At 39.9% G+C, this 24756-nt stretch overlaps 1 protein-coding gene across 6 annotated transcripts in view; it reads left to right on the forward strand.

Annotated features, from left to right (window-relative positions):
* The window catches only part of LOC149310004 (supervillin-like), a 131144-nt gene that overhangs the window by 79748 nt on the left and 26640 nt on the right, over window positions 1-24756 (forward strand). For 5 of the 6 annotated variants that reach the window (XM_089533455.1, XM_089533457.1, XM_089533454.1 and 2 more), the window contains 8 exons: window positions 2935-3187; window positions 5056-5629; window positions 8790-8985; window positions 10140-10181; window positions 14043-14175; window positions 18728-18775; window positions 19659-19736; window positions 21304-21369. In XM_089533455.1, the coding sequence (XP_089389581.1) occupies window positions 2935-3187; window positions 5056-5629; window positions 8790-8985; window positions 10140-10181; window positions 14043-14175; window positions 18728-18775; window positions 19659-19736; window positions 21304-21369 (1390 nt within the window). The remainder of the gene's footprint in view (window positions 1-2934; window positions 3188-5055; window positions 5630-8789; window positions 8986-10139; window positions 10182-14042; window positions 14176-18727; window positions 18776-19658; window positions 19737-21303; window positions 21370-24756) is intronic. The other variant, XM_089533456.1, reaches the window with a different exon arrangement.

Consider the following 24756-nt stretch of genomic DNA (forward strand, 5'->3'; position numbering starts at 1 on the left):
GAGAAATTGCACCACCTATAGGTGTAAGCACAAATTCCTCTACTTTGATTCCATACAGCTCACCTCATATTAATAACTAAAAGACAAAGAGATGCAAAAGACCATACCAGAAAATAAAACTACTGAAAAACTAACACATACCTGTGGCTTCAAAATGCCTAACAGTTATCATGTGGCCTTTGTTTGCATTGTCTAGCCTGTTTTGCCAGGCATTCATATTTTAAGTTACTTGGAACTATCTACGGTAGTTATTGCTGAATAGGGGGGACTTTTTCTTTATTTTTGGTGCAAGTGGTCAACATAATATATCTTTCTGGATATAAATGGTCCAAACACTAAAATAGTGTTGACCCTTCAGACAACATATTGGATTTCCTTCTGGCTTTCTGAATATAGATGGAGTATGAACAAAGTCTCTTCCTTCTCTGTGTCCTTTGAGACTGCTTCCCAAACCCACCTCAGGTCTTCCTTACTGAGACAGCAATAAGGCACTCCAGTATGTTAGTGCAAGATGGGAAAAGATAATGGAAGTGATAAAGCCAAGGAAGGGGGTGGAAATGTAGAAGATCAATGTACAGTTTTCTGATGTGAAGCCTCTTAGCCCCTCTTTAAAATTTCTTGTAGCATAATATTTGTTCTAAATAAAGGTTGGACAGAGTAAGTATCTGTCTTCCAGAGACCATTCAATTTCTTTGTTCAGCTGCTTAAGTCAGTGGACAAAGGGCTGGAACATAGAAAGCTTTCCAGGCTGAATCAGATCACTGGTCCATCTAGCTAAATATCTATAACAGTTGTTTCCAAACTTGGATCTTCAGATGAAGTTGAATCCCACTTCTCAGAATCCTGAAACAAAGGCAGTGCTGGCTGGGATTTCCAAGAATGTAATGTAATGACATCTGGGACCCACATTAGGGAAGTACTGGTCTACAAAGAATGATGCAGCCTCTCCAGAGTTTTAGAGTTTCTAATTGGAGACTGCAGCTCTACCTGAAGATATTGGAGATTGAAACTGGTACCTTCTGCATGAAAAGCAACAGGTTCACCACTGAGCTACAATTTTTTCCCCAGAGTATGAGGAGATCTGCCCTGTGTGATCTCTGTGGACTACCAGGCAATAAGAATGCCTCTGACCAATAAATAAATGAAGAGGATACAAAGACGGGAAAAAAACACAACATAACAGTGTTGCTGCCTGTTTTTGCCAAGGATCCTGATATGTGCTAAACTGTGTAGCCTTTATGTAATCACTTACTCCATCATTCCTGCCGCTTCCTCTGTGGTGGCACTGTACTGAGATGAATATTTTCTGTTTCTCCTTTTCTGGAAGGTGTGTTATAGGCAAAGCTGTGTAAGGAGTCAGAATACTAGAGGGATTGTGCATCTGCACCATCAGTGTGCTTCACTTTACATATATTTGGGAAGATCCTCTGAGTAATGAGGATAAGTCCAGTTGCACAAAGGACATCTCAAAGGCCAGAGCTTGGAAACAACAAGTCACAAGAAACATAGGCAGTTTACAGACCGCCCTTTTGGGGTGGCCTGTTCCCACCCCTTTCCTCGCCAAATCAGGGCCTCAGCTGCCACAGCGGCAGCCTCTGAGGCCCCGATCCACCGCTTTCCAGGCCGCGGGGAAGCGGCAAAAGGCCACTTCCCCACGGCCTGGAAAGGGTTGTCCTTGGGGCTTCATGCCCCAAGGACACCCGACAGTGGCGGAGACAAACAGAAAGGGGCCCCTCAGCCCCTTTCTGCTTTGCATTGCTGGCACAGCCATCTAAAGGCTGAGCCCAGTGACGCAAAGCTGGAAGGAGCTCTGAAACAGAGCTCCTTCTGGCGCCTTGGAAAGGGCGCCCCAGGCACCTTTGCGCGGCGCCAGTACATCACTTCCGCGCCGCTCCGTTTGGAGGCGGCGCGGTTGTGACGCACCAATGGCAGTGCCCATGTGTATAGGGCGCCGCCATTTTGTACGTACTAAGTATGTACTAGGGTTAGGGCGTCCGGAAGGGACACCCTTTCTTAACCCTAGTATGTACCCAGTACGTACTTTACGCGCGTCTGTAACGTGCCATAGTTATCTGTAATGAGTTATAATCAGCGCACTAAACTTTACATTTTAAAAGTAATATTAATAAGTAGTAAAAAAGCCCATTTTATTGGAGTAAAGAGTAACAGTTCCTAGTTTTTAAGTTTCTTTCAAGGAATTTTTAGAGGCATTTCACATGAATTTTTAAAGTTCTCTAGCATTATCTTGTTAATTCTAAGTCCTTTTGATTTTACAAACAGGGACAGCACAAAGGAACAGTACAATGGGTTACTTAAAATACAAATAAGCAACAGCAGCAAACAAACAAATAAGAACTTCTCTGAAGATGCCAGCCACAGATGTTGGCGAAACATTAGGAATAAACTCTTCTAGAACATGGCCACATAGCCCGAAAACCCCACAAAAAATAAGAACTTGTGTTAAGCATATTCTGGTGTCCAAGTGACAACTGGGGATCAGATGCAGTGTACAAAACTCCCAACAAAAATTTATATGGAATTGCATTTAGTATCTAGGGCAAGGTAGAGTGTGTAGAATAAACCTTTCTTAGGCCTGTGTTTATACATAGCTTCCTGCTCCCATATGATAGAGATGATGCCCTTTTTAAGACTGGATAACTTTTTATATCAGTGTAACTCTTTCAGGGCAGAATATGTCTTTCCACAAACACGGATGCTGTACGAAACAAAGTGTGACTACTATTCTATGTCAGATTAGATGACACTGAGCAAATTACATGTGCTTAGACTGAGACCACATTTTGTTTTTTAGCTTTTCTCATGCTTTCTCTGCAGCTTTCTTGATTTTTTTATTATTATTATCTCTCTAAAACACTGGGGAAACATTTATCTGCTTAGCAATGCTAAGTACTAATTCCCATTTTCACTTTAAAGATTGCAGGCATCTGCACACCAGAAGACATCAGCTAAAGAAGAAATAAAAGAAGCCAAAGATGCCCTTGAACAAGATCAGCCTGGAGAACCAGACTCCTCCACCCTGACCCTGGCAGAAAAGATGGCCTTATTTAACAAATTATCTCAACCAATAACAAAGGTAGTCTCTACAAGAAGCAGAGGAGACATTAAGCAAAGGAGATCGAAAGCTCGATACCAAACTCAGCCTGTCACACTTGGTGAAGTTGAGCAGGTATGTGCGTAGCATGTCCTTCAAGTACACTGGTGCTTCCCAAAGTTGTTCGTTGATGGTTTTTAATTCCAGCATTGTCAGTGGTTGCACAGTATAGAAACTGTAGCCAATGCATGGGAACCACAGTTCTAGTAGTCCTTTGTATGTTTACACAGCAGACATAAGTCACACTGAATTCGGTGCATTTTGCAAGCTTGCAAAGAAGTGTAGTCCAGGGTGTTATCAAATAATCCTTTGATTGATATGCAACATCTAGAGATGTAAACTTGATAAGTGCACTGCTAGAAAGGACAGTATAGTCAGCCCTTTGTATCCATGGGGGTTCCATTACAAACCCTGGCCCTACCCAAACACAAGCCTCAAGTTCCGTTATTTTCAGTGGTGGCGTGATGCACACATAATTGTGTGGACACAACCACATGCATACATTGCAACTGGGGAGAATAGGTGGGGCCATCCATGGATTCTCCACTCCATGGATGACAAGCCCATGTTTGGAAAGCACCAACTGTATACATTTATAATACCATAGTTTTGCTTTCAGTAATTAACTATCTATCTCCCAGAAGAAAGTCATTATTTTAATCTTTCAAGACAAGAAAATGTTTGGTTTTTAACCAAGAGAGGACAAAATCTGAACTCTCAGGTGCATAACTATTTGAAATGTCGTTTTTCTTCATTTTTAATAACTCATTATCTGTATCAAGCTTGCATTGGTTGCACTTATTGATTTATTAAAATATTTATAGCCTCCCTCTAATGAAAACTCGCATTGCAACATAAAATAAAACTAACATTACAGGTAGTAATTTAAAACAGTGTGAATATATTTAAATGCTAAATCTTATTTAACAATTTAACAAGTTTTTAAAAAACATTAAAACTAATTGAAAAAGTTTGAAAAAAATTCATGAGAGGATTTGGGCAAAACTAGTTAAGCCTCAAAAGCTCTAGTGATCAACTACATTTTTGTTTGGTGCTGGAATACAACCATGACTTTACCAAATTTACTCCATCAGCAATTAGAAGGGAAAAGGTGTAAGATCCATCCATTGTGTCTTAAAGGACAAAAACAGAACAGTAGTAGATCACATCTGTAGGTGAATTGTGTAATTGAAACGTGAAGAAAGTACAGTACTTCCTAAGCACAATAGATAACTACTTCGAAAGCAATACATTTTGCAAGTTATATATTTTTAAGTATAATACTTTTGCATCTTTGCAAATTACATTTTTATCTCACCCTTCCTCCAAATTTCTTTATACATTTATTTCTACATTATTGGGATAGGTTGCATTGAAAGAATCCATTTTGGTCAAGTTTGCCTGATGAACTACAAGACTGGTTTAATATGCATATCCCCAAACTTAGTCAAATATTTTACCTAGGGCTGGTAGACCTGTGCTAATGTTAAACTTCCAAATTCCACCAGCCCCAGCCAGGATCAGGAATGATGGGAACTGCAGTCCAACAACATCAGAAGGGACAAAGGTTTCCCTACCAGTGTTCTAACAGAAACAGAGCTCTGATTCTTGGTGCGATAGGCAATATTTTATAGTACATTAAGGTAGGGGGAGTTGATTGTGAAAAGATACTAATATAATGATGAAAGGATAAACCTTTGAGATTCATCTTTGATTAGCAATGATTTGCAAAAGCAACTTCAAACAATATTGAATCCTGCGGAATGTGTGCATAGGTGGCAAAACTGTCCACTCCTCCAACCCTGTTTTTATACTGCTCTTGTGAAATTTCAACCTTGTTTGTGTATTTTCAGTATCTGAAGAATCATGATAACTAAATTGCTGAACATTTAAGGCTGTGTTTTTGTGAATTCCCAGTTTTAAGTCTCTGTGTTGTGCCATAGGTACAAAGTGACAGTGGGAAGATAGCTCCTTTGTCTCCCACTATTGTAACATCCGTTTCAACCATGGTCTCTGCATTGTCACCGGTATATAGTAAGGATCTGCATGTAAAGGCAGCAGAAGATGAAGCGGTCAGTGAGAACACTATACCCGATTTCAGACGCCACTCTTTAGTGGATAATGTGAATATTTCATTACAAAACATCCCGAAAACAGAACTGTGGCAACCTACAGTGGAAGTGAGGGAGAGCAGGCGACAGTCGAGGGAGTGTGAAGAGGCAGAGCCCAAGGGATTTGTAAAACGTGAAGAGAATGATATAAAAAAGCACAGTTCCTTTAAGGAAGAGCCCTCACATCCTGTTTCTGATAAAACGGAAGACTACAACAAAGAGATTAAATATGCATTCCCAAGAAAAAGCAGCATGGAATTGTTTAGCCCACAGCCTCTCAGTGAGCCTGCTGAACAAAAGGAATCGGTCAGCAACGTTCTGCAGGATAAATGGGAAGTCAAAGGCCAATTCTTTGAGGATGTGATGGAGTGTGAGGGAATCGTGACAAGCTTGACCCAGCAGAGAGGTAAATGTCTCCATTCTGGCAATCACCTGATTAATGAAATCTTAGCATCTTCATTGTGTGGCTTGTAATCGATTAAGCAAATGCAATGGCATTTAAATGTGTGGGTGTGGCTTGTATGTGAATGAACATTTATGAAAGAGAAAAAATATGTTTAGACAGTGTGCCTCACCTGGAGAGGCATTACCACCTGTGTAAAAAGAGGAGGAGGTTGAGGAATGCTTCATCTGTTGCTCCCTGTTTTTATAACTGCTTACATTACAATAGCATTTTTGAAAGCCTGCCTCATTGATCAGAGGCTGCCTTTAAGTCATTTGATCAGGTTAATCAATTCAGTACGCTGTTCTAGTGTCAGTGTGTAATTTAAAACCATATAATGGTCATTTTAAAATAAGGACTGTTTTTACTTTGCTGTTCATCCAATTAGCTTTTTTCTTTCAATTAATTAATGAATAAATTTGATTTTTATCCCACCTTTATCTCCACTATTACATTTAATTAGGGGAACTCTCATGGGGGTCAGCGCACCAGAGCATGCTCCGTTGACATTTAATGTGAATGTGGGGATGCTGGTGGGTGTGGCACATATTTCCTCAACTGGCTTTCTGCAGAACAAGCTTCTACACACACCCCTTAGTACCCAGACCTAGCTGTATGTGTTTAGGATTTTTTAAAAAGGAAATATTTTATCTTTACCAAGAAACCAATCTCAGATTTCCTTTCATTAATGCAAAATTTTCTTCAAAGTTTTTCTTTAGTATCTAAATTAGTGTTAAAATATCCATGTAGATTTTAAACAACGGGGCTTGTTTGTTTGCTTTAGAAAAATGAAATAGAGCAGCAGCCAGTTGGCAAGATATGACACATTTATTCTTCAATGCACACAGTAAATAAAGTTATGCATAAACAAGCAGTATAGTATCTATTTTTCTTTTTCTTTCTTAGTCTTCACAATTGAGATGGATTGTTTCAGTCTGTTACAAATGGTCCATAAATTGGTTTGCAGTCTTAAACATTTTGATGTGTTGTTTTGAACAAGGATCAGATTCCTTGCTTGCCCACAAAGGCCTGGTTGGCTGCCCTTGTGGAGTGAAGCAAATTCTCTGACCACATTAGATTTTTTTTCCTCCTTGAGAAATGTTGGAAATATATAAGGCCAGATTTTACTCATTAAATGACTTTTTAAAATTTACAAATAAAATAATTCCCCAAATCTCTACTGTCCTCCACTATGCAGTATCGTACAAGAAAGAGTCTCTGGCCATTACTTGAGGCAGCCTAGTAGATAAGTTTATCATCTTACTTTGAGAGAAAACAACTTTCCAGATCTTCCCTAGAATACCTGTGTGTGAATTTAAGACCTGTAAATACAACTAGTATTACAACTGGATACAACTAGTAATACAACTAGAACTCGCTTCCCAAGGAGGCCAGAATGGTCCTTCCATCAATCGGGGGATGCTGTATTGTTTTAATTAAACTGTTTTAAGAACTTTTTAATTTTTAAATTGCTTTTTTTTACTGAACGTGATATGTTTTAATACTGTAAATACTTTTAATTTTCTCTTTTTGAATTATATTGTTCTTTTAAATTGTGATCTGCTTTGAGTCTCAATTTTGGGAGGAAAGTGGGATACAAATAATAAACATAGTACTAATAATCTGTACCCATGCTGCTGTTTCCCAGCACTGGTAATAATGGCCTTTAGTACTGCAACATCTGGGAGCACATCAAAGTTCAGTAAAAACTCTTAAAATGAAGGAGTAGAAAAGATGGCCACCCGACTGAGCGGGCAGGCCGTGTTGCCGCCGGAGTGGCGACGCAGGCACGGTGGAGTGCCCCAGCATGCTTTGCTGGGGTGTGCTTGCTGGCGATTGGTTGCTGGGGAGGGAAAGGGAGGTACTTCCGCCTCTGAAAGGCCACTCTAGGAGGCGGATAGTCCCTCTCTGTGGTTGCCTTGGTCCTCCAGGGCGACCGATTGGTTCGGCTGCTCTGGGGGCGGGGTGACTCCCTTCCCAGCAACCCCCTGGGCATGGCCTATTTAGGCCCAGTTGCCCAGTGCACGGTGCCATTTGCTGCTTGGCTCTCCCACCTGCCCTCCGCCAGGGTGTTGGTGTTTGTCACAACTTTGGGGCGGCAGCAGAGGGTCTGGATCTGGTGGTCATGGTCTATATGGTTGCATATATGTCCCTATGGGACACGGGAGCGATGAGGACATGCGTTGTGGCCATTGCGGGGGCCATAACGTGACACTGCTTCCCGGTGACTAGGGGATTTAATTTGAATGCAATCACTAGGTTGCATGGATATGAGAGGGCGTTCCATCAGCCCCTAGCTCATCCCGATATCTTGCTGATATATGACTGGCCAGTATCTTACAACAGTGGGTTGTACGATGATCCAGACCTCATGCTTTTGGCCAACCCTACCTTTTGGCTGCTGTTTTTGCGTGAATAAAGTTGTGGCCTTTCCTCCACATATGGCTCATGTCTTATTGTGGCGCCGCCCTCCCAGGCAATAAGTTTTTTCCCCCAGTCCCCATTTGTGTGCATGCGCGTCCATGCACAGTGTCAAAGTTCTGATATCTCGGGACTGATGTGAGATATACCATTTAATATCATTGCACTGATAATATTTAAGAAGTCCTGTTCACTCCCAAAATTGGTTCATTTAGCAACCCACCAAATACTAGCTTTCATGATGCTATAGTTTTTGTGAAGCAAGGAATAATCAGTTATTATCATGAAGCACAGAGCTAGAAGAGACAATAAGGACCATTTAGTCCAAACCCCTGCTGGTGAAGGAATTCACCAATAAAATACCCCTGGAATGTGGCTGCCTAACCTTTATTTAAAACCTTGAGTGAAAGAGAGTCCATCACCTTCCACCCAGAGTTCTTTTTAATGTTTAATAAGAATTTTCTTTCTTGTAATTTGGATCCTTTGGCTCAGTTCAGCTCTTCTAGGGCAACAGAAAACCAGCACACTAATTCTACTGATCAACACTATATTTGTAACCTGGATGAGTACAGTTTATAAGAAATTATACCAGAAACAAAAAGTTACCTATTGGTTTGAATGACATGTTACGCAAGATTTATTTTTATTTGTTTTGCTTCGTTCAATTAAGCACTAATTTTGAATCCCCCCTCCTCCACTCCAGAGCATGATGCAGCAATTTCAGAACTTGTGGGAACAGCAGCAACAAAGAGTTGTTCTCAGTCTACGGCTGTGGTATCCTGTGGGCAGCAGGAAACCTCTGAGTTGTTAGAAGAGAAACTGAACTCCAGGGAGAGCAAAGCTGAAATAACGGAAGACGCCCTTGATGCATCCGGCAAAACAATGTCAATTAAAGAAAGGTAAATATGCCCTTCTTCTTGAAAAGTGGGTTTTCCCCTTCCTTTACAGTAAGAAGATTTGTCATGTTGTAGAATTTCTTAATCAGTACTTTCAAAAATGTATCATTGACTATTAGAGAGAATTTTTGTGTGAAAGCCAAGTTCTAAAATGGGAAGTTCAAGGGAAAGTATACTTGGCAATTTGGTAAATCAAACTCAATAGTTTAAAAAGTTGGCTGGAATTTATTTACTAAGGGGCTATACAGAGTGCCCCATTACTGGCCGGATTGGGGCCACAGCAACCTCACATTGCGGCCCTGATCCAGCTCTGGAGAGCACAAAAAGGAGCCGCAAAAAGCGGCTCCTTTTGGTGTCCTCCAAGGGATGCCATAGCCGCGGCGGTGTGGCTTTATGATGCCCCTTCGATGCTGCAGCATGTGGATGTAGGATCCACTCTCTTCTTTCTCTGAGTAGAGAAAGTGCCTATAATAGATGTGGAAATGGGCAACACTTTTGAACAGTATTTATTCCTGATGCTTTCCCACCTCCCTACAACTAACAGAGGTTGACTCAACTATCCATATCAAACAAATGTATTTTAATGTGTATAAATTATAAACCACAGTTCATCTTTCCTTGGTATAAAATTTGAATTATCCTGGTCCAGTTTTTTAAAGCAGATAATACACACTTTCCCTTTTATGTCTTATAGTTGTCTACACACTGTTAAGTCTTTACTCTGCACAAAATACTCATATTTTACAGATGAGAAGTTCTAAGAGAGAAGTCCAGCCATTGCATTCATGGCAGGGAATTATTTTATTATTTGCAGTTTAAGGAACATCAAGTTATGGCCACATTCCATACTTCACATTCCCATTTTACACCTAGGGCAAGCTAAGGCTCAGCCACAGAGCTTGCCCAGACAAGTAATTGTGCATAGGATGGCCTGTGAATACATTTTCAGCTTACATCCCAATCCTGTCATTGTTCAGTTATTCAGAACAACTGTGTATACCATTATGTGTTTAGAAGTTGATACAAATAAACTCAGCACAGTATGGCTTGCTTTTAACAAGTGAATATACATTTATTGTAACCAGTACCATACTTTATTGTGTTCAAAATTACTAAAGCTTGGGGATTTTTGTTTGTTTATTTATTTATTTTTACAGGAATTCTGACAGAATGAGTGCAAAGGCTACTGATAAAGATTGGTGAGACTGGTCAATTCTAGGAGAGGGGAAATGTGGTTGGAAAGATGGGGGCAATAGCTAGGCAATAGGACATTCCCCGATTCCCACCACACACACCAGCAGAAACACACATGAGTAGGGGATGAGAGCCAACAGAGTAGAAGGGGTTGGAAACACCATCAAAGATACAACCTGCATGACTTCCAATATTCCTCAGATGAGAGCAAGCACAGCCTTTGATGTATGAATGGCTGCATGGAGAAGAGGCAGATCTTGGAAGAGGGAGAAATAGAGAGATGAAGGAGAATGAGGAGTTTGCACTAGATTGTTGGAAACCACAGTCTGCTCCCTCCCCTTGACCTTAAAACAGGGCAATACTGTGCACCTGAGCAAGTGCAGAGCGATTTCTTTTGAGATATAAATTGGTTACTATAATCCATCCCTTCTCCATATACCTTAACAAGCAGCATTTAAATTGTAAATAAATGGAAGGGTTGGGGGGTCTCCAAGAAAAAAACTTCCATTGCACATACAGCCTGTGGGCTACTGTGCAACTAAGCTGTATTCTATTCCACTAGATCTAGAACTCTAATACTGGGGCTCCTTTCACACCACACAAATGTAGCACTATGATTTACTTGAATTGCTGTGGAATCTTGTGGAATCCTGAGGCTTGTAATTCAGAGGGTAATATTTAGTATACTCAGAGGGCTGCCATGCCTTTCCAAACTATAAACTCCATGATTCGATAGGATACAGCCATGGCAGTTAAGATGGTATAATGTGAAAGAGCCCTTGGTTTTCCAGGAACTCTTCCGAGGAACATTTATTCCCCTCAAGCTGCTCCCCTGAATTTTTCTTGCCATACGCAAGGCCCAGGAATCCTACCATAAACATTCTTGTGGTAAAGGAAACTATGGGGCCTTGATTGGTCTTCAGCCACACTCAGCCAAAGCTGTAGTGAACTTTGGCTGAGTGTGGCTGAAGACCATTGGGACCCCCAAATACTAGACCCTTTCATGCTAGACAATACTCCAGTTTAACTGCTATGACAACATTCTCTGGTAGCCTAGGATTTGTAGTTTGGTAAGGCACTTGAGTTCTCTAGCTGAAGTTTCTAAATAACCTTCCTTAAACTGCAAATCATAGGATTCCATGGGATGCAACCCTGGCATTTAAAGTGGAATCACAGTACAGTAGGCCCTCCATATTCACTGGGGTTAGAGACACAGGACCCCTGTGAAAATGGAAGAAGTGCAAAACAAAACAAAAACTGTTTTTCTTTTACCTGAGTGAACACCACTCTAGGAATCTCTAGGTCCTTCAGTACAAGTCTGTGGTCAACATCTACTGGAAATTGACCATAAAATTGTGCTGGAAGACCTACATATGCCTATAGAAGTGTTCTCTCTAGGTATCTCTAGGACTTTCAGCACAATGTCTGGCAGATACTGAACATAGAGTTGCATTGGAGGACCTAGATATTCCTAGAGAGAACGTATTAAATCCATGAATAATCAAATCCACAAAAGTAAAAGCCACACATGTGTAGAGGCAACTGTATTATAATTATGTGGTGTGAAAGGGTCCTGCGTCACTCTAGTGCCTCCAGTGTCGTAAACTGTACATTTCCTGAGAGGGGGAGAAATAACAACAAGCAGGACATCTTTTAGAATGGGAGAGGGGTGAGAAGCAGAATGTTTTTTCATGGGGGAGGAAACAAGCAGAAGAACTGAGATGGGTGTAAGTCTCTAAAGCAACAGAATAAGAGGGGATGGAAGCAGAATGGAATTCAGTTTCTGAATTAGGCACAGGTGAGTGTTCAAAGTCTCTCAAACCTGCAGCTGTCACTGGTGTAGGTCTCATGCTCTGGTCTGTGAGGGCAAATTGCGGTGGCTGCTCTCTGCTCCATACTGTCTGTGAGTCACTCACTATTCTCTGCCCAGCATCTGATCTCTCTCTAGTCTTGCTCCATTCAGAATTTCTTCAGCCCAGGAATTTCCCATGTCAAAGGAGGACTGTGCGCCAAGAATCCATAGAGGACTAGAGATCCCAAGGATACATTGGGATACTGTTTCCATTTACAGTTTTATCATTATTTTGCTGAATGCACAAGCTTTTCATGATGTTGTTTTGTGCCTTCAAGTCATTTCCGACCCTAAGGAAAGCCTATCATGGGATTTCTTGGCAAGAGTTCTTCAGAGTGCCTTTGCCTTGCCTTGAGGCTGAGAGAGTGTGACTTGACTAAGGTCACCCAGTGGATTTCCATGGCTAAGCAGGGATTTGAACCTTGGTCCCCAGAGTCATACGCCAGTGCTGAAACTGCTGGCTCCTCCTTTTCATGAAAATATAGTCATCTCCGCAATGTGGTATTTGCAATCTAAATTTTGACAAGGGAGACAATAATAGGGAGCGAAGGAAGTTAATATTAAGAGGTAGAACAAGTTTCACATGCATGAACCATAAACAGAATTGGCCAGAGGTGTAAAGTAAGCAGAGAGCCTGTATAGGAATAACGTTAATGGATTTCCTGAACTGGACAATATAGTTAATAATATCTACTTTATTAGTGTCCTGGGTATGAATGACCTAAGGATACTGAAACAAGATTATTTACAAAAAACGTGGCATAATTGCACTACAATCAATAGCATGCCTCTTTAACTATCATGACTACATTCTACAGAATCATGGAATTTATTGTTGAAGCACTTAGAACTCTTGGCTGGAGACCCCTAGTGCCTTCCTACAGGGAAGTCTAGGCATCTTCAAAACTATAAATACAAGCAATCTTTAGGGATGGCATCATGGTAGTTAAAGTTATATGGAAGTGATATGTTTACATATCAGTTATGCAATTATCAGTTGCATATCAGTTATTCAGTTATGCGAAAACTGCTTACTGCTTTTTGCATTTTGTTCAGAAAGGCTCCCCCCCCCTCTGACCACCCATGAGTTGTCTCAGCTGATTACAATTAGCAGTTCCTGTTTAGCACCATACAGCATGAGCACTGGTCACTTATCATTTATTGCAGCTTGCGCTCTCTCCACTTGCCTTGGTCATCAAAGCCATCAGCTATTTAGAATGCAGCTCCTTCTTCTACAGCCACTGCTTCTCTGACCACATATAGCTGCTTCTGGGCTTTCTCTGGCTTCTCTGCATTAGACGACCCATCTGTCTCAAATTTCAGTTTTATAGGAAAAGATGCTCTGGTTCCTATATCAATTATTTGATTGTATGTTAGACAAAATAAAGTATTATACTGGTATTAAACAAACCTTCATTATTTTTTTTTAATTATTCAAAATTAATTGTACATTCCATGGTTTATGTTTGGGTGCATAAAATGATTCAATATCCCTTTATACGGTTCCCATGTTATTTCTTTTTGGGCAGTATCACACATACTAAGTATCTGCCCAAAATATAAAGTGCATATGTGCTACTTTATCAACCCCTATTTACTGGAATGTCACATTTATCAGAGGCCTAAGATTTGGCTGTGGCTCTCCTTGTTCAATGGTATGCTCACTGGAACATAGGAAGCTGCTTTTTCTCAAGCCAGGTGGTCTATCTTAGTATTGTTAATACTGACTGCAGAAGCTTTCTAAACTTTCAGATAGGAGACTTTCCCATCTTACCCCCAAGATACCAAGGACTGAACTTGGACCTTTTGTGTTCAAAGCATGTGCCTCTGTTACTGAGCTGTGACCCATTCCCCCCCCCCCCCCAAAAAAAAGGTTTGTTGGTGTTGCTTAACGTATGCAACAGCCCCTGGGGGAAAAATAGAAAGGCTGTTTTCAGTATATTCTTGTTCAGTATTTTCTTATTCAGTGTCCAATAGATATGTTTTGGTTTTCGTTCTGCTTCCTTACTTTTAGGCTAGCTCTCCTCAAAAAAAGTGGTGAAGAAGACTGGAAAAACAGGCTAAACAAAAAGCAGGAGTTTGGTCGAGTATCAGTTGTTGAACGTGGCCCTCAGCTGCAAGAGGTGGAGCAGCTGTTCACAAAGAAGGTAAAGTTGCCCATTTTGGGGGAAAGTGTTCCAACACTTCAGCACTGCAGATGCTTCAAACTAGACTAGTGTGCCTGTTTTGAAATTGTAGCTACCACTTGTAGCATGACATTCACACTCAGCAGGGTTTGAGCTTGAAACCCAATAGTTTATCTTTTTATGCTTCAAGAGTTTCTAACATAGACATTTTCTTATTTGAGCAATGAAAGTTTTCTGGACATGGAGAAATGTATTCTGAATTTGGACTGCATTGCTTTAGACTGCATTGTAAAGCTTTATTTGATTGGGGCCCAGAATTCAGGACCTAACATTCTGGCAATACGAACATTTATTTAAATTTATTTGAGTAATTAGATTGCTTAAAAAGCACATGATTAATCAACTAAAATGCTTTAATCATTTGATCTTTTGGGAACATATTACTTCTCATCATTTTTTTTAATTCTAAACTTAGACATATCTATTACTTATCAGTATTGCTGCTGGAAAATAGTACCTTTAGTTAAAAGGCTCTTGCAAATGTTCCACAGACACCATTCAGATGGACTGTCAAAGGTTATGGACCAATTGAGAATATCTTACCTTGGTCCTGTACTCCATTAGTTACTCTTGAAGGAAGACATTGAGGCTATTTTCACTGGAGTTAACAAAATCCTGACCTCTGGACCATTATCTTCATAAATTGTTGGCTTTGACAGTGGTTCCAGTGCTCAAGAGAAAATATGCCACAAAAATACTAGTGATGTATTGCCTTGATTTTTGTAGAACATTTCCCCTTTCTCCTATAATTTTTGTTGAATCATTTAAGAATTGCCTTGCTATATCAGACCAAAGGTTCAAAGTTTAGAAAACTTGGTTCTTTTATTACAGCTCAGACTGGCCATGCTGGCTGGGTGATTCTGGGAGTTGTAATTCAAAACAGTACCAAATCATAGCAACACTGAGAACCTGCAGTAGAAATTTCTACAATAAAATAAACTTCCTCTTTAAGAAAGTCTAGCATTGGGAAAAGCTAGACTCAATATGAATGTTTATACTAGCAATATAGATCCAGCAGAAAGCAAGTATGCTATCAAATCTGGCCCAGATACTTTAAAGTACCTATTCTGGGATGCTGAACACACACATTTTGATTTTAAGCCCAGTCTGTTAGAAAGGTTTTAAAGACTTCTGGGACACAAAAAGTCAAATACTGAAATCAACTTGGACTTCTAAGGAAGAATCCACATAATGGGAAGTACCAAATACTGAAAACATTTTTAATGATTCAAGGAAAACATCAAGTTGTAAAATCTGGAACCTGGTTTAATTACAACACCTGACATACAAATGTATCTTGTAGGGCCCTAGGAACCATCAGCACTGATATCTTCTCTGGGCTTCCCATGGAAGGTCACTGGATTTGGGAACTTTCCACAATAACCCACAGTGGCTCCACATTGGGTGTTCCAGAGCATGGAGGGAAATTAAAAACTAAAAACCACTCTTGATGTGCCACCTGCCATCTCTCTTATTAGATAGTACTGAGTGAGAGGACATTAACAAATAATATGGCTGCACCAGAGGTCCATTGTCTAGGGTGCCTTCAGATTTGGAGCTAGCCCTTTTTGGGATGGTTCCACCTGTAAGAAAGGAAGCGTTGGTGGGATCGGGCATATTATGTCATGTGCTAGCATGTGAGAAGTACATTATTAATTATGGGTTTGTTTAAACAATGCATATCTTTTTTCTAAAGTTCCTACTCCTTTTATTTAGTAAAAAGATTGTCAGTTAAGAAGCAGTTCTGGTGCCAGACTTTTTAGGGCCTTTGGGAAAGGAACCTCAGTCCTCCCTCTCATTGCAGAAATAATCCAGTTTTACACCACCTTAACTGCTATGGCTCAGTTCTATAGAATTCTAGGATTTGTAGTTGTGACACCAGAGCTCTCTGGCAGAGAAAGTTTAATGTCTCACGAAACTACAATTTGCAGAATTCCATAGCACTGAGTTAGGGCAATTAAAGTGGTATCCAACTGGATTATTTCAGCAATGAGGATTCAGCTTTGTGAGTCTGCCTTCTCACTGAGACTGTCCCCAGTTGTTGCTTCTTCTTCGTCTCTTCTTTGTCCTCATTGCTTCCAGTTGCTTGCTTAGCAGGCGGTGAACCTGTGAACAGCCAGGCAAGGGCATCTAAATCTCTTCCTCTTCTCCACTACTGATATATGGGCAGATTGAAAGACATGTGAAGAAGCTGGCAGGTAGTGGAAAAGTAGAGCAAGTGTCAGAGGTTCTTCTCAGTGAGTCCCTGCTTAATAATCCTGTCAAAAAGAAAAAAAGAGAATGGAAGAGAACACTGATGTGCTTAAAAGTTCCACATACTCATTTGTGGTTTTAAATACAAATTTGGAGATAATTGCTATTATTAAATCAAAATATGTTACATTTCATCATTGTGCGGAAGTCTGTGTAGCCAGGTGACATGTACCTGTTTAGTCCCCTCTCTGACGGCTGGGAAACTAGGGATGGGCAATTTCAAGACCCCTGCTCCTTCCCTTTCTTAAGGATCTTGTTTGGACTGCACACTCAAATAGACAGCCTGTAAGATAAAGGACTGTCCTCTGTAACAGAGGGCACATGGCCCCCTTGGTTGTCCAACAGAATTACTGCAGAAATCTCTGCTTCATCGACAGAGATGAATAGTGGAAGAGATTTTTCTGGTGCTACACTAACAGCAGTTGATCAATGGAAGAGGTAGATCCATGTTATGGATTTCTCAATTTGTCGTAAAATACAAGTTTCTCCAAGTTGAATGCCATTTCCCTGCAATTATCCCACTCCTAACTGGCCTTACATTCCAAATGATGTTTTCCCCCGCCAAACATATTGTGTGGGAATAAGTTGTGGCTTAATTTTAAGACAGGGACATTTGAATCGTCAAAGGCTGTCTTTTATCCAGTGCATGAAGTCTGGCATCTCTTTCATAGTTTATAAATGACTCAGTTACGTCTCTCCTGCCCTGATACTGTACAGATGTTTCATGTTGAGAATTGTTCAGAACAATTGTTCAGAAAGAACAATACTAGGGCTGGTCATCTTGTTTTCATGAAAACTATGTATGCTGTTGATCAGCCTCCACCCCATGTTGTTAAGTGGTGTTGGAGCCTGTGGCTGGTTTTTGCTTTTCTTTTTTTGCTTGACATGTTGTTAAGTGGTGTTGGAGCCTGTGGTTGCTTTTTGCTTTTCTTTTTTCTTTTTTCGCTTGGTATGAATTGCATGTGCTTTCATGAGTAACCTGCAGCAGCAATTGGTAACATTCTTAAATATTAATGACCCTTCTGTAAGATTCCACATCTGTCAGATGGAACAAAACTGCAATGCTTTGGGGCAACAAAGACAAATCTAGTCAAATGTTTAAAAGAGCCTTAGCTTCTTTGCCTCTAGGTAATATCTTCCCTTTTCCTGGAATTAAGAATATCTCTGACATGTTTAGGCAGGTTAACTCTCTGTCAAAAAAAGGAAAAAAGAAACCAAGCTTTGTATCTTTTTTATGTTCCATAAAACAGTTATTTAAGGCAGAAAATGTTTTTTAAAAGTTGAGGGACCTCACATTTAGACGCTCTTTAAATAAAAACTGTTACTAATTGATTTTGATAGGAAAATTGTATAGATTTTTTTCTATGTAGTTTTAAAATAGTATGACACTATTTGCATACTTTCAGGGGATGTGAAATTTGCTTCATGTTGGCAGAAATGTGAGGCATAATGGTTATTTATTCCACAACTAGAATCTACTTTGCTTTTAACAGTAATAACTTGTTATTGTTATCTTCATATCCAAAAAACATATCCAAGGGTAGCCGTGTTGAACACTTTGTATATAGCAAAGTTCAGTAACATCCGGAATCTTCAAAACAATATAAAGATATCACAGTTTTGTGGATTTTGGATGTTATTGCCCTTTGCTATTGTTATATCATCTTCTAGAGCTCCCCAGCTTTATTAGCTTAATGTTCAAAGTTGCATTTGATTTGATATAGTTATATCTTTAAATAAGAATGAAACTGTAACTAGACATGATCATTTTTCATATCCCCTTTTCCATCATTACCTGCCCTCTACATTTTTATAATCATACCAGAAAGAGTTCAAGTGCTCTTCATTCAGTTATTTTTCTCTTTACTGAAATGCACACGCTTCTTTCCTAGTCAGCTTAGAGTTCCAGAGTATTAAACCAGCAGAAGGGGTTTGAAATATATTTCATCCTATCAAACACCACCAATGTCCTTTTAATCTGTCACATTGCAGAGACTAAAAATATTAGCCCTAGGGCTGTAGGTAGAGACAACCTGAACTAGAGCTATTCTTATATCCAGTACTGGCAAATGCACCATGGATCTAGCTCCTAGACAGCAACCTGCTTTGCTTGTGGAATTTAAAGCTTTCATTATGGGCAGTGCACCCATTATGACTTTTAATCGGACTTGGGGCAATGACTCTTGAAATGCAAGCTACTTTCTGCAGTTACTCCTTTCTGTTACTCTCTGCAATGTTTCCTGTTTGTTTTAACCTATAGGAAGAAGGAGGAATTACAGATGATAATGACATGTCTAAACTGCTTTGGGTAAGCCTTACTGTAATGCATAGAATTCAAAGATATAGCTGTGTTAGTCTGTAGAATCGGTATGTAGAGAGATCTTGTAGCAATTTTGAGGCTCACTGAAAGAAAGAAATTGGCAGCATGAGCTTTCATAGACTTCAGTCTACTTCCTCATCCTCACATACCAATGGCGTATATGTGTCTGTACGTGGCTTCTACTCCACCAAATGTATCTGAGGAAGTAGACTGAAATTTATGAAAGCTCATGCTGCCAATTTCTTTCTTGGAGTTACTCTCAAAGGTGCTACAAGATCTCTCTACGTAATGCATAGAGGTTATTTAAGTAGTTGGTTCATGTTTTTGTTCCTTGGGTTGTCCTTCCCATCCAACTGGATTTTTGTAAGGTGGTGGTGTATAGTTTGTAAAAGTTACTTTTGGAGATTATAATTCCCAACAATGCCCCTCACAGCCAGCACAATCACAGGCTAGGGGAGATTCTGGCAGATGTAGTCCGAAAATGCAACTTTTCCAAGAATATAATTCTTTACAATCATAGGCATTCTTTGTTACAGCGAGGTATAAATATATTGCCAGAGGAAAGAATTGCTGTTGTGGCTGATGGGTTACTGAACATGGTCTTCACAATGCTTGCTGCGTTTGTTCAGAGTGCTTTCCTATCACTAACCTTTTTTTTAACTTTTGCAAGAGAGTGGCCTCAGTAAACATACTACATTTCTTTGTGTTTTTCTGAAGTTATAATATTGCAGCATATTTTCCATGGGGGAAAAGGTCTGAAATGTTATAAAAACTGTCATGAATAGTTTAAAATTAAGGGTTTCCCCCTACTTTCTTGCTATCATCTCCATATCTTTTTAATTCTACCCTATGCTTTTGCCCCTATCCCTAGGAACCTGTCTATGCTTCTACTTATTCTCCTGCTATAGCTGCTGTCCATAAACTTCATTCCTTTGTACCTATTATTCAGGTGAGCAAATCTTGCACACTCTAAAAAAGTCTTGCAATGATTTGTTGAGCATTTGTTCATGCGAAGGATATATCCTTCTGTTTTCACTTTCCCTACAGTTTTATCCCCCTATACTTCTATCTCTTTCTGTCTCTCTTATATATCAGGAAATAAGTAATACAGAAATATAGCATGCCATTATGTAGTCCCTTCCAGAATGTCACACAGCAGTTTTTGCTGATAATTGTCCCCAGACCATTTATATATATAAAATATATATGAGAGAAATTGGACTGTTTGCAAGCTATTCATTTTTAACATTTGAGGTGACTTTCAATAGGGACAGATTCATTTTTCAATTGTCAATTGCAGTATACTACATATCAGTGTTATGCACATTCAAATGCTCATGCGACACCTATTATGTTGTAGTTTGGGTCAGTTTGTAGATAATCATTCTTTCTGGGAGGTGAGTTCATGTTCTTTGTTTTGGTACATTAAAGATAGAAATCAGAAGTCTGTAATGTACATCAGTATGATCTCCCATTCATTAAAAACTGGATAATATACATCCCCTGGATTGTTTAATTTAACTAACTCCCATCTCCAGAGTGTAATTGTAGTGGTTCCATTTTGGCTATGTACCAAATGGTTTGTCTTCATACCTTTCTCTATTCTTTTATGAAAGTAGGGGCAAGAAGGAAAGCCAGTGAAATATACATGTGATTTACTTATTTAAATAATTTTGCACCACTTTTCAGATGAATGGATCAATACAATCCTTGCTGAACTCTCTCTGGAAGCCATAATCACCAAACTGAGGCTATCATACTTAGGCCATATCATGAGATGACTCATTAGAAAATGCTTGGCAAAGTTGTATGCAGTAGGCAAAGAGGGAGACCACATTGCAGGTGGATAGACTCAATCAGGGAAGCCACAACTACCCTCAGTTTGCAGGACCTGAGCAATAGCAATAGAAGCTTCATTTATATGTTGTTTCATACCACACTAAGCAGTCTGTAAGTGGCTTACAACTGTAAGCTAATTGCCCCCAACAAGCTGGGTACTCATTTTAGTGACCTTAGAAGGATGCTAGGCTGAGTTGACCCTGAGGCTGGGATTGAACTCACAACTTTGTGGTTTGTGAGTGAGTGGCTGCAGTACTGGTGGCCACTCTTTCTCTTGAGTCTTAAATATAGATCTGGTCCCTAAACTGCTGTTTTATACCTGGGACACGTTGGAAGAACCTGGGGTTCTAGCACACACACACACACACCCAAAAAAGTTTCCCTAGTCCTTCTCCAAAATACAAGCCTAAATCATTTTACAAATAGATCTAGGACAAATGAAGCAAAGTTTTGTGTCAGTGTCTACATTTCACAGCTATGCTTTCACTGTCTAGGGGAGTAGCAATATACTAGAATGGCTATTTTCATACCTATTCCTGTTATTCTATGTTCAAGGTGGTTTTCTTCTGTTTTGCTTATTCAGCTAGGAAATAGAGAGGTAGGTGCTTCCTATTTCTGATCTGTTCCTGCTCCTGCTTTACCTCTCTTTCTGATACTTCCATTTCTTTTTCCTTAAGGTCAGTAATGCTAGTTTGAGAAAGCCAAGTCCCTTGGCCTTTGAGCGTCACCCATGGAGATGGAAGGTGAAATAATCTGCCTGTTTCTTTAGCTTAGCAAAGAATGAGATGAAACTCTATTTTGAAACTGATTGGTAAAGCAGTGACTTTTCAGTGACAGCTGCTTTGTAGGAGATTTGTCAGCGTACAGAAATGCCTGCTTGGCTAGATGGGTTCTGCCAAGGAAGCATTTTTGCAGAGAAGTGGCACTTGAATAACTTTTTCTAATTGTATGCAAATGCCACCTTAAAGTATATGCATATGGAAAGTGTCATTGCAAGCAGACATTAGTCTACACATAAATATATTAATTCTCACTTTTGTTCCGTATCTTTCTATTAACCTTGCATTAACTGTTCTGCCTCTTGCAAGTTCTCTCTTGATCTTTTGTTCTGTAATTCCTCTATGTAATCCTGTCACCACACTTAATAAATGTAAAAATTTAGCTGGTTGTGCTGGTTCACTTTTTTGCTGGCCATCACCACCACCATCTTTATTTAGTTATGGCTTACAAAAGTGAAAACAGATACCATTGGATAGGTTTGCCTGTATCAAATGATTTCCCTCCTTTTGATTTGGTTCTGATTCTGATGTTGAATGCTTGCTCATTCTGGCATAGAGACAGTCAGTCTAGGAGTGGTTTTTGAAATGCAGCAACAAAGCTCACTCTCATCCCTTCCAAGGAACTGATTAGAAAAGAGGCATTGTCTAATTATGATTTTGAGAATAATGAGTGTTTGTATTACACTTGGCCCTCCATATTGGTCGCCCCCCACAAAGGATACCAAAAATTGTGGGTTTTCATTATCGTCAATGGATGCTGACTTGCACATGGCTGCATTGGCAGGACTGTGAGCACATGGTGCCATTGGAAACAATGAGATGGGACTATCTCTGAAAGCTCCAGTCTACAGACGGCTAGTCTGTTGATATGGAGGGCCGACTGTACATTATCTGAAGATAAGATAGTCTAGATTGCTTTGGGATGAAGTTCATTTTGTATGATTGTGCGATAAATTGTACTGCTATGGTTTGGTCAATGGAAGTGAAAATGAATCCTGAAGTTCATCTGAAATCATTATAAACATGCATACAATTGGCATATTGTTTTTGGAATTGTTGGCTCACAACTACATTTAGTGGCCCAGTTCTGGTTATGGCAATGTACTTGATGTCTGATATTTACACAGGGTTGTTGGTTCTTGGATATTTACTCTTTGTCACAGCAATAAGCATGTACCCCTTTGGCAGTTTCTTTTCCTCTGCACTTGGTTAGTGATACATTCATGCACTAATATTTCTGACTCCTTCAAGCAGCCTATTAAAAAGAGAGCAAATGTTTAGCACTTAGAAAAACAGGACTCCACTGTTTAGTTCTAGAAGTGAATGACAGCTCCTTTTAGGTTTGTTCATTATTAATTTTTAGCATTACCTTGTATAGAAATGGGTCAGTTTCATAAACACTTTGCACCTCTACCAACTGCAAACTGACTATATACATGTACGAAGAAAGGGAGTGAATAGGATAAGTACTAGGACAGTGTTTCCAAAACTTTGGTCTTCTTGATACAGTCGGCCCTTCTTATACACGGATTCAAACATCCATGGTTTGAAAATGTTCAAAAAAAAAAAGTATAAATTTCAAACTTCAAACCTTGATTTTCCATTTTTTATAAGGGACACCATGTTGCTATGTCATTATATTTAATTGGACTTGAGCATTCACGGATTTTGTTATCCATGGGGGATCTTGGAACCAAACCCCAGTGTATAACAAGGGTCCACTTTATTTTGGATTTCAGCTCCCAGAATCCCTGACTGTTGATCAACCTGACTTGGGCTTTTGGGAACTGAAGTACAAACTCTGCTATAAACAAATACAGCTACCTGAAATCAAACAGACTTTTCAGATCTAGCTAGAAAGGAATGTACTAGAATGTGTTAAGTTTTCTACCCTATTTATAATTGTCTTTTCCCATTTCTCTAAAGCAGGAGTGGGTAACCTATAGTCATCCAGATGCTATTTCACTGAAACTCCAAACAGCACTACAGCCAGTAGGGAAAGGGATCCAGGAAGTCAAGAGTCCAACAAAATCTGAAGGGTTACAATTGGCCACCTCTACCATAAATTAGTGTTCAGTGTGTAGATATTTTTAGTTTCCTGCTAGTTTCTGAAGCATTTAAAAGCAGAATAACAAGAGCTTTAGTAGGGAGAACAAGTCCATGGAATAATGATCACCTATGGGAAAGCAATTTTGAATGGCTTTGTCACATAGATAGTACATTTCCTGAGTATATTTAGAGCAGGGGGTCCCAACCTGTGCTTCAAGGAGCCAATAGGGCTCTGCATGCACTTCCCAGATGTTCTGTGGCCACTCCAGGAAAATGAAAGAAATAAAAATTCAATGAAATTAAAGAATAAGAATATATTCTTATATATACTCCTGAACACCATTAACTTGTAAGACATAACATAGGCCTCTTAGGGGCTCCACCATAGAAATAAGGGTTCCGCTAGTCAAAAAGCTTGGGAACTCCTGGTTTAGAGAAATGCTCAGGGTTTGTTTTTGGCCCTGGACAGACGGGCCCTTTGCGGCGTCATGGCGACGTGCTAGGGTTGCCTCGGGGCAGCGCATGCACATGCCTCGCAACCCTAGCACATGACGAGGACATTGCAGCTGTGCAGCACCATCTACACGGCGCACAGCTATGATGTCACAGCAGCGCTGCGCAGTTGCGATGCCATCGCGCCGTCTCTGGTGGTTTGCGGCATTGCAACTGCCCTGCAAAAAGGAGCCACATCCGGGGGCTTCTTTCTTGCTGCGCAGCAGCATCGCACAATTTGGTTGCTGCGGTACTGCTGCGGACCAAGGAGAGGCGCCTCCCCGGCACCTCTTTTTGGTGCTCTGTACTGTGCCTTTGTTTTTTAAATCATAGGTCTAGCTTCCTTCTTCCTGTCAGTGATGTTTGCTGTGAACTGGTGTATAATGGAAACATATGAAAAAAAAAAATAACCAGATTAGGAACAAAGTACTGGAGCATCCTATGCAGCGTCATACCTACAATGCTGTACTGTCGACAGATATTACAAAAAAAGTAGCTAAAACATACTCTCCAACATTTCACATATGTAAATGGAGACATACGTGACCCCAAGCAACATCAAAGTATGATCAAGAGACCAAAGGCCATTATGTGAGGAAGAAAAGACAAGCTAGGAGAAATTGCAGCAGTTTGCTTTTGCTTGAGTCTACTGAGAAGGCTGAAATTTCACTCCCTTCACTGACTTAATTGATTTGAAACTACTTTTGTAGTTTGAACTCACTTTACAATGACTGAAGTAAGCTGAGGATGAAGGGGGAACATTGGAAGAAGAGAGAAGCATTTTTAAATGTGGGACATTTTTAAATCAGC

Source organism: Sceloporus occidentalis, unplaced genomic scaffold (genome assembly GCF_023333645.1).
Source record: "Sceloporus occidentalis isolate IW3139 unplaced genomic scaffold, rSceOcc1.0.p SCAF_7, whole genome shotgun sequence".
Lineage (NCBI taxonomy): Eukaryota > Metazoa > Chordata > Lepidosauria > Squamata > Phrynosomatidae > Sceloporus > Sceloporus occidentalis.